Source organism: Pogoniulus pusillus, chromosome 12 (assembly GCF_015220805.1).
Source record: "Pogoniulus pusillus isolate bPogPus1 chromosome 12, bPogPus1.pri, whole genome shotgun sequence".
NCBI lineage: Eukaryota > Metazoa > Chordata > Aves > Piciformes > Lybiidae > Pogoniulus > Pogoniulus pusillus.
In genome coordinates this window covers 8,550,386-8,562,850 of record NC_087275.1, presented here as the reverse complement: position 1 = coordinate 8,562,850, position 12,465 = coordinate 8,550,386, and the positions used below count along the sequence as shown (strand labels likewise).

General features: G+C 40.3%; 1 protein-coding gene across 15 annotated transcripts in view; it reads left to right on the top strand.

The window, feature by feature from the left end:
• Positions 1-12,465, top strand: part of ROBO2 (roundabout guidance receptor 2) — a 1,176,697-nt gene that overhangs the window by 1,092,065 nt on the left and 72,167 nt on the right. For all 15 annotated transcript variants that reach the window (XM_064152296.1, XM_064152297.1, XM_064152298.1 and 12 more), the window contains 2 exons: positions 2,289-2,460; positions 7,859-8,041. In XM_064152296.1, the coding sequence (XP_064008366.1) occupies positions 2,289-2,460; positions 7,859-8,041 (355 nt within the window). The remainder of the gene's footprint in view (positions 1-2,288; positions 2,461-7,858; positions 8,042-12,465) is intronic.

Here is a 12,465-nt window from a genome sequence, read left to right as displayed (position 1 = left end):
CAAGGTACCTGCTCCTTAGGTAATATATTAAATTTTGTTACAGTCTGTTATTCCTCAGTAAAGTCACTTTTGGAGTGACAGATTACAGAGAAAGTGATTGGGCAAGGTTCAGCATTGTCACAGGCTTGTGACCAAGGACCGTGCTGTTTGTTAAATAACTTTGCTGTGGCTGGCTTGCATATCTAGTGTGAAATTTTTAATTGAAACAATCAGAGAAGCTTTCTTGACAGTCCTGCAAAGGTTGTAAGTACTGGATGCAGTGCATTTCACACAAAATTATGGTGTCTTTTCCCCCATGCTGTTTCTTGAGAAGGATAAAAAGTGCTTTACTTAATCATAGAATTAGCCAGGTTGGAAGAGACCTCCAAGATCATCAAGTCCAACCTAGCACCCAGCCCTGTCCAGTCAGCTAGACCATAGCACTAAGTGCTTCAACCAGGCTTTTTTAACCTCTTCCAGTTTGTCAAAGGGATGGCGTAAATGCTTACAATATTTATGTTTGGTATAGCATTTATTTTATTAAATACTGAGACTTATCCCTGTATTTTATTGATAATTTTTTCGTGTTAATAATTATATTTTTGTTTAATTATATTTTGGCTTAATTAATTGATCCCTGGAGGTGTTCAAGAAAAGACTGGATGAGGCACTTGGTGCCACGGTCTAGTTGACTGGATAGGGCTGGGTGCTAGGTTGGACTGGATGATCTTGGAGGTCTCTTCCAACCTAGTTGATTCTATGATTCTATGATCTTGATATTGACTCCAGGATAAGTCAGTAATAGTCATCAAGGGCTTATTTGCCTATTAGAAAAGAATACTCCTAAACCACAAAATGTGTAGATATGAAACAAAGTGGGTTGATGGTTAATAAAAGCTATGTTCTAGATGAGTGCTTAGAATTCAAGGCTGTTTATAAAACCAGCTGGAGTCACCACCCTGTACATCCCTTCCTTATTACACTAGGTGGCTGCCTAGTTAGTGAGTTAGCTACAATAAATGTAATGCAGAATCTGATCTGTCCTTGGGTATGAAGTGACTGCTGAGGGTTTTTTTTGGGAAAAAAATGTTTAATTTATTGATTTTTTTGGTATATATTCCTTATGTTGATTCCTGTGAATTAACTTACAATTAAATGCCTTTAAGTAAGTGCATCTTATAGTTGATGGCCCCTCAGACCAGGACAGACAAGGAGTGAAAAGAACTAATGCAGTAGTTTCTTGCCCTAAAACATTCTGGCCTGCAGGTAGTATCTACTTGAGCTTGGGAGAGCAAGAGTTTCTTTTGGTCTTCATATCTTACTCAGTGTTTCACAGAAAGTATAAGGGGTGAAAAAATGCTGAGTAGGGTTAAAAATAAGGGTGAAGAGAGCATTGCCATTGCTTAGACTCATCACTTGGTTGCTAATAGTGGTGCTAATGGAGCAGTGCTAAATCTGCTCTTAGAATTATGTATTGTACATGTGATATATTTATCCATTTTCTTGAGTAAATGCTTTCTTGAACAATACCGAAGCAATATATGTAGGTAAAATTAACTGAAGAAGGATCTCTGAAAGGTCTTAGTTTTGAAACTTGTTCAGAAAAGCTAATGTACAAAAAGCAAGAGAGAAATAACTCTGAAATCATAGACTGTTCTCATCACAAAATGTCAATTGAGATTATAGAGTGGCTCTTCTCTTTAGTTAGAGACTAATTGAGTGAGGAGTACCTGGATTCCTGAATGATGTAAGTAATCAAAAGCACAGCAGTAAAAAGTGAATTTACAATTCTCCCACTTCCAAAATTTCACATATCTGTGTTGTGCAGTGAAAGGAAATTGAAAAGCATTTGGAAAATTATTTATTCAGTGTTTCAGTCTGTGCTTGTATTATATTGTCCTTTTGCTATCCAATGGGAAAGTAAGACTGAGAAATAGTTGGTATTTTTAAGGAAAGGTTTTGGGGGTAATCATATTCCTGAACAAGATTTCAGTTAGTGTATAAGTGCTCTTTATCACTTGGATGGTTCTGATCTGTGCCTCCATGATGTATAATCACAGAATTTGCACTCCACTGGAGAACCAGAGCTCAGAGAGGCATTTGCAAGTATTCTTTGCAATTGGCTTGGTCCTGGGATAGGTTGCTGAGCTAGATCATCCCAATTCCAGATAATGCTTCTGAACAGTAACATTGTTAAGAAGTCCAATATCTTAGATTGTCCTGTAATGCCTTGGTATGTCTTACCTATATACAATTGTTTATGAATATGAATAATTGTGTTGTTTTTAACACATCAACTTTTGTCCCAGATCTGGTGTCTAGGTAATGAGACTCGATTCCATGTCAACAAAACAGTAGATGCAGCTATTCGGTCAGTAGTAATAGGTGGCCTATATCCAGGTATTCAGTACCGTGTGGAAGTTGCTGCAAGCACCAGCGCAGGCGTGGGAGTAAAAAGTGAGCCACAACCCATAATAATTGGTAAGTGATTGTTTGTTTTGTTTTGCCTGCTTTAACTTTCATAAATCTCTTTTGGAAGCATAAAAAATCCCAGAGCAAAAGAGGAGATTTGAATAGTTAGTTAGCTTTCACCATCCCACTTCTTGCTGAGCTTGTGTCTTCTCATTATGCAGAGTTCTTACAGCCACTGGAGGGAAATCCATTCCCAAGATATATGAGGAAATGCAGATTTTCTAATGAAACTGATTCAATCCATTTTTTAAATGGATTTAGCAGTTTGGAATGTTGACAGATTTATGGAACTAACAGCTCAAGCTCCCTTTTCCTCCTGTTTGGATGACTATCATACTGCCTTCCTTGTATCACTGATGCCTAAGGCTCTGTTCAGTTGCAGTCAGGTTTTCTCAAGTATCTCGAGCAGACAAGCTTCCTCTGTGTTGTGGAGGCAGGGAATTAATGTGGCCAAGTCAGGAGTTATAAAAAGTAGGATTGTTTTATTTTCCTGAAAACCCCCACCCCCAAACTAAATACAAAACTAGTGTAAGTTTGTTTACAGATTCTAATTCGATCAGGAATTCTTTAAAAGGATGTTATGGACAAATGTAGAGATTTAGGAAGTCAGGAAATGGAAAAGACTTAAGTGATAAGCACAGCTTTACCCCACTATCAATCAGGCTGAGCAGATAATTAAGGGAACAGCAGGCTTTACTCACAGAGGTGAGATAGGAAATTGGAGATGATTCCTTGCTGGATTCCTCTGCGGCTTGGCTGCCTTCTAAGCTGCAAGCAATATCCAATAGTCTGGATCCATGCAGCAGATGCCCAAGGTGAGTGGCAAAGCTGTCAAATGCAGAAATGTCTCAAGACACGGCTGCCACAAGACGGGGATTCATGGAAGTGACATTGCCGCAGCAGCAGCAGCAGGGGAGAGCCAAACTGCTAGGGTCCCTCAGTCCAGAAGGCAGCCAGGAAGTTGGCTGCTGATGTGGTCTGAGAGTAGCCAGGTCCAGATGCCACTGGTAGCTCTCTCGAAAGGACCCCAGGACTTGCCAAGCCTGCAGGTTTGCACAGAATGGTTGCAAATGTGGAGAGAGCTGCCCAAAAGCAGGGCCGGTGTAAAACCCAGAGCGGTGTAGAAAGGTAGGAGATGTTCAAAATTGGGGACGGTCCAGAAGAGGGATTCTGTCACAGCAGGAACCCATCCTGTCGAGAGCTCTGCCAAGGCAGGAACTCTTTCAAGGCAGGCACCCCTGCACCTTCTCCCTTGCTCTATTTATCCTTTTCTAGACAAAGTGTCTCTTTGTCATTTTATACTTGGCTTGAAAATGCAGCCCCACACGGGTTAGCACATATGGGGAAAGGCACCTCCTGCTGTTCCCCCTTCAAGCCTGCAGGGTGGGGAGGGGAAAGCAGTTTTTGTGCTGCCGCCTTCTCTCCATTCAAACCCTCGGGCGAGGGGGAGAAGAAAGGAATTTGGAGTACTCCAGAACACTCTGTCAATGAGTGGTCTCTAGTCCAAATAGAGAGCAGAAGGTAGCACTATCATCCTTGCCTTTGAAATGGCTGTTTATTGGCAGTGGTTTCCATGCTGAATTAATTTCCTAACCTAAGGGAAAGACAGATTCTGTTTCTTCTGAAATTCTTCTCAAATATCAAATATAAAGACAAGAAAAATATGGAAAGAGTAAGAGTAGAATTAGCCACAGTCAGCAAAACCGACTTGAGTTGTGCAGAGCAGCAGCACCTCTTTTTGTGTGTGCAATACAAGAATTCTTTTGCTTTTCTCTGAATAACGTAGTTATTACTGCAGTGGGCTTTTGTTTGCTTCTGGGGCTCTTGTTATCATTAAATATTTTCTTTCTAGACTATGTTGTCAACACAATGTTCCAACCATGGGCTATTCTGTTATGTAGACCTTTAGAAAATGCCATGCCCTAAGCATTGCTTAAATATTTAATGATAATCAGGTTCCCTGTGCATCAAAACAGAAACTGGGATACATCAGCTTTTAAATATATTATCATAGAGAAAGAAACATAAGAGTGGAGGGAAAGTAGCACTGGTTCTAGAAAAAGGCAGCCACAGGAATGACAAGGCGGGGGGGGAGTTTTTTAGAGCTGAAAACAAGAACTTGACACAGTCTCAAGTAGTGCCAGGGGAAGTATGGGCTGGATGTTAGGAGGAAGTTCCTGCCAGAGTGAGTGATTGGCATTGGAATGGGCTGCCCAGGGAGGTGGTGGAGTCCCTGGAGATGTTGAAGAAAAGCCTGGCTGAGGCACTTAGTGACATGGTCTAGTTGATTGTCTAGGGCTGGGTGCTAGGTTGGCCTGGCTGATCTTGGAGGTCTCTTCCAACCTGCTTGATTCTATGATTCTATGACCCATCATCCAATAGGCTTTGCAAATAACTGGCTTGTGAGGTTAGTCTGTCATTGCATTTGTTTTGAGCAGGACTTCTTTTTCTCATTTCATTGGGGAGTCCATTTAACTAGGCACTAAACTCACTGGGTTTCTTCCAGCAAAACCTTCACCTGTGTTTCATTTTAAGCCTGTGAATATCTTTGTGTCACTTAAAGTATTGAGTTAAACTTGCATCCAAGTGCTTTGCTGGATAATTTCCTGAATGTTGTTCACTGCATCTAGGTACAGACAACCCTGATTCTTCCTTACAAAAAATTGCTGTAGTCAAGATTTGGTTATGAAGAGAGCTGTACTGTTTCAGGAAGAAAGACAAAGATGTTAGGATGCGAATAAAGTGCACAAGAAAGAAAAATGCACATTGGTATTTAGAGAACTTAATTTTGCATTATCAAATGTAGAGTGATACTTATTCGTTCCTTAAATGATTCCAGAATATTGACTTCAGCAAGATTTTCTGGTGGCATTTTTTTTCACATTTAAAAGACCTTTGCATGAAAAGTAGAGGAGGATGTTTGGTCATGCAACATTAATCTGCTAAAAAGCTTCACTTGGGAAAACAGAAAGAAAGTTGGAGATAACAGCAATGTTGGTTAATGGTATAGCCATTATTTCTCTTCATCAGCTGGCCTGTTCACTCTTACATTCCATCATTGGCATAATAATATGAGGAACAGCTGCAAACTTTCACAGTAATAGGTACAATCGAAGCTGATGTGTCTAATTAATTTTTGGTCCAACAAATTAGTTTTGTTCTTCATTACTCTCCAATGGGAGGAAGACGTTATATTTCATTATGTTTTTGTCTTCAGAAACAATGGAGCATTACAGGTCACACAGTTCCCTTGTCTATGGTCTAATTAGTTGAACTGACAGCATTGTTACAGAAACATCTGCACTATAAGAATTAGTACACTGGTACCTTAGATGATGTATCTTTTACTTCTGTTTAAACATGATATAAAGAAATACAGAATTGATGATGTTTGTTTCCCCAAACCCCAGTGCTTACGTTAAGTTTACCAAACATCAGACAGTAGCATTTGTCTGCAGCCCTCTCTTTCTCAGCCGTTGAATTCACAAAGCATATGTTATTTTGACATTTAAATGAATTACTACTTTTGCAGTTGTAATTGCTAGACACTGAAGGGTAAGAACAGACAGACTTCAAACTTCAGAAGGTAATTTGGAAACAGATTGCATCTCTCTCTAGAAGGAGAGGGAGAACATGAAGTCCACTGAAAGCTGTCCTTAGGCTCTCTGCAATTTGCTCTCACATCTTCCATTCTAAAAAGGCTGCTTTCTGACCTTTAAGAAGAAAATGAGGTCTTCAGAATTTTTGGAGGCTTTAGCAAGAAGCAGTTTTTCTCTTGAGTGCAAGAGTGTCTGCTCCCAAAGGCAGTGTCTCTGAAGCATTTTCCTGGATGCTTTTTCTCCATGGCAGCGCAACCGCCTCCAAAGCAACAGTAGCATTACCTGTTTCCTTGCCATCCTGCTGCTTTTACTGCTCCTCCAAAGGGCACAGAAATTAACTGAAAGTTAATGGCAATTAGAGCAACATCAACTCCCATGCTGATTTATACTAAAAAAATCAATTGTGTGCCTGGAAGAGCATGCTGTATAGTGCCTCTTTCTATTAGTTTTGCTCTCAGCACTTCCTTTCTCAGCACTGGGGTGCACTGGTTGCATTGGTTCCATTGGCAGAAAAAAAGAAGTCAGAAATCTGATAGAGGAGGCACAACTACCTCACTTCTTTTCCTTGTCACAGATACTCACTGGGTTTTATTCTTGCTCACTGCATCAGGACTGGATACCACTGAACTTCTGGAGGCAGCAAGAAAAAATACTAAATTACTGGGAAGGACAGTTGCAGCTACCAGGCTCTGACTTTAGTAAAGCTTATGAGCATGGCCAGAATAGACTGGTACATGATAGCAGTACTGGCATACTGTCTTTTTATACATTAGCAAGCATAGTCTGTCAGCATCCTTCTGTGGGACCTACTTTGTTTGCTGGAAGCTTGTTTTGTTTCTTGCACAGAACTACTGAAAGCAAGCCAAGCTCTTACACAGATTCAACGTTCTGCTTGCAAAAGCAAACAGTTACTGTCACTAAATATTGATGTGGTGCTGAAAGAGAGGATGTTTAATAACATCACTGGGCATATTATCAGGGTGAGAGCCATGTAATGCAGGGTATCTCACTTCTTTATAACCCAGCTTGAGGCCTGAAGCTGTCTCAGTTGGGACAGTGCTGGAGCAGAGTGAGTCCTTGTGACAGGGACCAGGCAGGGCAAGGAAGGCATACTCAGCCCAGCTGTCCATTGGAGAAGTGTCCTCACTCACAGCTTGACTGGTGTCAACTCTGAGTGCTCTTCAAAGAGGTGTCCATGGAAATTAAACTGGAAGCACTGAATTTTTCACATCTGCTTTAGCCAATGACCTTGTTTGTCTGCTTTAGGCTGAATGAAGCCAGTGTGCTGACACAGGGGCTGTGTTTTGAAAGAAAGAAATTTAACCATTGCTGAATTATAGTAAAGTTATATGGATCTTTTCACAGCAAGGGAACAGTGCTGGGTCCAGTCCTGTTCAACATCTTCATGATTGGCATTGATGAGGGCACAGAGTGTCTGCTCAGCAGGTTTGCTGACGACACCAAGCTGGGAGGCTTGGCTGATACAGCTGAAGGCTGTGTGGCCATCCAGAGAGACCTGGACAGACAGGAGAGCTGGACATAGAGGAACCAGATGAAGTTCAACAAGGACAAGAGCAAAGTCCTGCATCTGAGGAGGAATAATAAACTGCACCAGTACAGGCTGGGAGGTGATCTGCTGGAGAGCAGCCCTGTGGAGAGGGAGCTGGGGGTCCTGGTGGATAACAAGTTACCCATGGCACAGCAATGTGCCCTGTGTATAATACTTTTGAGGGGCATTGCAGTACTTTGTTCCTGTTTGTATTACAGAACCCAAATTAACAGCATTCTGTTGAATTTCTTTTGTGCAGGAGGTCGTAATGAAGTTGTCATCACTGAAAATAACAACAGCATAACTGAGCAAATCACTGATGTTGTTAAACAGCCTGCCTTTATAGCTGGCATCGGCGGAGCATGTTGGGTAATTCTGATGGGTTTCAGCATCTGGCTATACTGGCGCAGAAAGAAGAGGAAGGGGCTCAGCAATTATGCTGGTAAGAACAGTAATTGTTTCTTTCCATCTGATCAGACTCTAAGATGAAGAGAATGGGTGCTATTAAGCCTGCTTCACAAACGTGTTGAACTTACAGGAAAGGTGTCCTGGATGAATTTTGTATGTTTAAGTGTATGCTGTGTATGAGAAGCTTTAAATGCATTGCTCAGTACCACATTTCATCATTGTCATAAAACATTCTTTATTTTTACATCTTCAGTGCATCTAACATAAAAAAAAAAGTACAAAGAGGATTAACTTTACCTCTTACTCCTTACTCAGAAGGCACTCTGTTACTGGTTCTGCTCCATTTTTTGTATTCAAATGTGTATTAGACTAAATACTTACAAGGAAAGTTAAGAAGAGTATTTGGTCTTTTCTGTTTCCATGTCCATGCATTTCTGTCTTTGAAGGCATAGAAATGTGCATGGGAAATGAATGGAATACTAAATCTGTGACTGTAGCTGGAGAAGTAGAAAGTGATATATTAGAAAAGCATGGTCAGAGTTTACCTATACAGAAGCCACAAAATGGTTTGTCTTAGACATGGAACACATTGGAATGCCCTCAGTGTGATTCCTCTTGCACCAAAAGTGTTTCTCCAGTTATGGTTTGGGCTTGTAAGCTACATTTGGAAAAATCAATACATTTGCCAAATGAAAATGTTTTTATCCTCTCCCAGGCTCTTTTGTATGTTATTCTGTGCTTCAGGATTCTTGCAGGTTTTTAGGAAATCACGTGAATTGCCATAAAATGGGCCACTGTGAAGCCTAATTTAACAAAAAAAAGGTCTTCTTTAAACATTGGGTTAGGTTTTCTTCTAGTATTTACCTTTAAAAAGAGGTAACATTTCTTTTTTAAGCAAGATTTGCACAGTTGAGGTTACATCTTTTTTGATGTTGACATTATATCACACTAAACTTTAGTACTCTTCCATTTGCAAGTTATCACATGTGAACCAAAGGACACAGATTCCCTACATGGCTGAGAAATTCTAACAGCTTGCCAAAAACCAATGTATATTCTGTGCTCACAGCCTAACAGTCCTTGCCTCCTTACCATGGCATTAGCCATTGTCAGACTCCTCAGCGTCCTGACTGGACTAACTAAATCAGATGGAAACTGTTGTGTGTTGGTTTTCCATCCTTTGTGCTGGATTACTTTTCCCCTAGCTTAGTGAGATAAAGCTGTCCAAGAAGAAGTCAGATGAGCAGAGGAAGGAGACACCATGTCAGTGAGTCTTGGATTGATTTAGTTTCTGTCATGGTTTCTTGGAACCTCACCTTGCATCACCACGTCACCTGTATCATTCATAGGTTATACTTTTTGCAGAGATACTGTTTTTTCATTCCTTTAATATCAATAACTTCCACTCTCTGAGAGGTGGGGTGCTGTTAATTGAGAAAATAATACGTATTACACACATCTACATTTGTATTTGTGTGAAATATCAGTCTAGATCCCAAGATTTTTCATACTAAGAAATATTTATGCTGTTATCCTCTTAAGAAACAGTCCTATACATAAGCTTTAGACACCAGTTGATGCTACTCTTTTTGAGTAAAAGCAGAGTTATTAGTATGTAAGTTGACATGTTGGGGGGAGTGGATTGAGAGTCTTTCATACCTCAAAATGCATAGCTGTGTGTATTAACAGGCATTATAAACAGTGTGTCTCCTGCAATTCCTTCCTTCTCATGATGTTTGCTGCATTGATGTGAACGTTGCATTGTGGCACATAATTTCCATCATCAGAAATAAGAAATAATGTATGCTTTCAACAAGGGAAGTTCATAATAAGACCATGCTTCAAAATTCATTCTAGCATATACACTTTTTAGAACAGCATGTCCATGCAGGAGGTCTGCAAGTGTAACTGTCAAAATTCACTGCTCACCTTTCCAAACTTCATTTCTCATTGGCTGTTGGCTGGTTAGTGCTTGAAGCTCAACTATTATGTCCTGCTTATGATATTCAACCATAGCTGAGTAAATTCCAGAGGAAACCCATGCCCTAAAGCTAGTGCTTACTATCAGGGTATGTAACTCACAATGTGTTTGCTTTCTTGTTTTACAGTTCAGTCCTTCACCTTCACCCCTGCAGGTACTGTCCATTAGTCTGTCTCTTACCTCACCAACACATCATTGCAAACATTAGCTAAGTGCCATTGCAAACATTAGCTAAGTGTTTTATGAACGTGTGAGAATGCAGAATTCAAAGCAAATACAAGGAGGAATACTTCTGCTGCCTATCTGTGATAAAAAACATACCATTCATTCTAGTGATTCCAGGGGGATGTAAAATCTGCCACCATTAATGTCTCCATTATTATAATTCTGCATACTTCTTACACATCTAACTCCTCAAAATGTAGTTTTGAAAGTAATTTGCAGGACAAGATGCTTGGACTAACTCAATGTAAACAAGCATTAATTACATATAACTGAACTTCTGTTTTAAAGCTGAAAAAAGATCTCTAAAGTTTTTGAAGATGGAACTGGAGAAATGGAACTTTTTTCCCCCCACTTTATCTGTTCTATGTGCATTGGCCTTACTGTGAGATGTTCAAACCTTCAAGCAATCTAGTGCATAAACCTGTGCATGCATTATCTTTACAGTGCTTTGAAACTGAAGCACTTGTTTTTGATCTGCCTACTCAATTCAGAGCTGATATCCAAGTTTTCATATGTTTAATAAACTTAGCATTCAGTGGACCATTAGTGTAAGTGTGATTAAGTATATCTGAGGAATAAACAAGGTGTGACCGAAACAGCAGGTTGCAACCAACAGTCAACATATGGATGGGCAGGAAAAACAGAGTATACAATTAATAGTAATAGTTAATACAGGTAATTAGCTTCTGCTCGTACCTAAGCTCAAGATTTGAACTCAAAAATAATTATACCTCAGTGTTAAAGTGTAAAATGCTGACAAATCTCAGTTATTTTGTGCTGAATCTCTAAAGTTTTTTCATATTGCTTAGCCCTTCAGCTGCACTTAACCAAAGCTGTTTTTCCTTCTGTCTCCTCTGCCACCCAAGTGACATAAGCCAGTCTTCAGACTGCACTGGTGAACCAATCTTCATGCTCACCTAGCCAGTTGCTCACTCTTACTTATCATGAGCTGCAGCTTGACTGTTTAGCTTAGCAGGAAAGAGCAGATGACTATTGAAGCAGATGAGTGGTGATGTTTGCCCCAGTGGCCTGTGACATGGGGATAGAGAAGTATCTTTGTGGAGGCCCAGGAATTGCTCCTGTCTTTTGGGCAGGTTTGTTTGGGTTAGTGCTAGTTCTGACACAGCACATGCCACTTTAAACACTTTACTGCCTGTACTTTGTGATCAACATAGGATATTTTTCCAGAGAGGAAACAAATGTGGCTTTACATTCACTTCCAACGATTACACTGCTGTCAACTGTCTGTAAGTGTGGGGAGTTTTTCCCATTGTCTATGTAGCATAGGTTGGCAGGACACAGGGTTGTGGTGAAGTCACACTGAGTGTGCATGATCCAGTGCAGTCGATCTAGATGTGCTAGGCAACTAGGATATGTCAGATGCACTGCAAAAAGATTTGCTTTTATGCACTTTAAAGAACTATGATAGCACATAGAATCAACCAGGTTGGAAGAGACCTCTAAGATCATCCATAGTTCTGTTTCCTGGCCTATAATGCTTTCTGGAGGCACTGAGAGCCTTACACCATCCAGTAGTCAAATCCAAAAGAAATGTCATTATTAAAGAGAGAAATAAACCAATACTGGTTTTGTGAAAGAACATAGTCCTTTTTTTGTGCTTCTCTCTACTATTTGCATATGCCATTTGTAGAAAGACATTTAGACAAACATACTTATACTTGTGGAGGTTGTGCCAGGGGAGGTCTAGGCTGGATATTAGGAGGACAGAGAGAGTGATTTGCCATTGGAATGGGCTGCCCAGGGAGGTGGTGGAGGCACTGTCCCTGGAGGTGTTGAAGAAAAGTCTGGATGAGACATTTAGTGCCATGGTCTAGTTCATTGTCTAGGGCTGTTTACTAGGTTGGACTGGATGATCTTAGAGGTCTCTTCCAACCTGCTTGATTCTATGAATTGTATATTGTTCTCTTCAAAGTTATGATGCATCAACAGTTTGTTTTCAGAACTAAACACTTAGGCAGTGGCACATAGCTTTCAGAATCTCATCAGAGACAACTGTCAATAAAGTTTTGTTCAAGAGTAATTCATCCCAATATACTGAGATTTTAGCAGGTGTACACTTTTTATCCAAACATCTGCTTTAAATTCTTCCTCCAGAAAGTTGCAGGTTGTGCAGATATTAGTATGCAATAAAAAGAATTGAATCTACTAGTGGAGCTTTCCTATACTTGCTCTATTGTAGCCAGGTGGGGGGTGGCCTCTTCTCCCAGGCAACCAGCAACAGAACAAGGGGA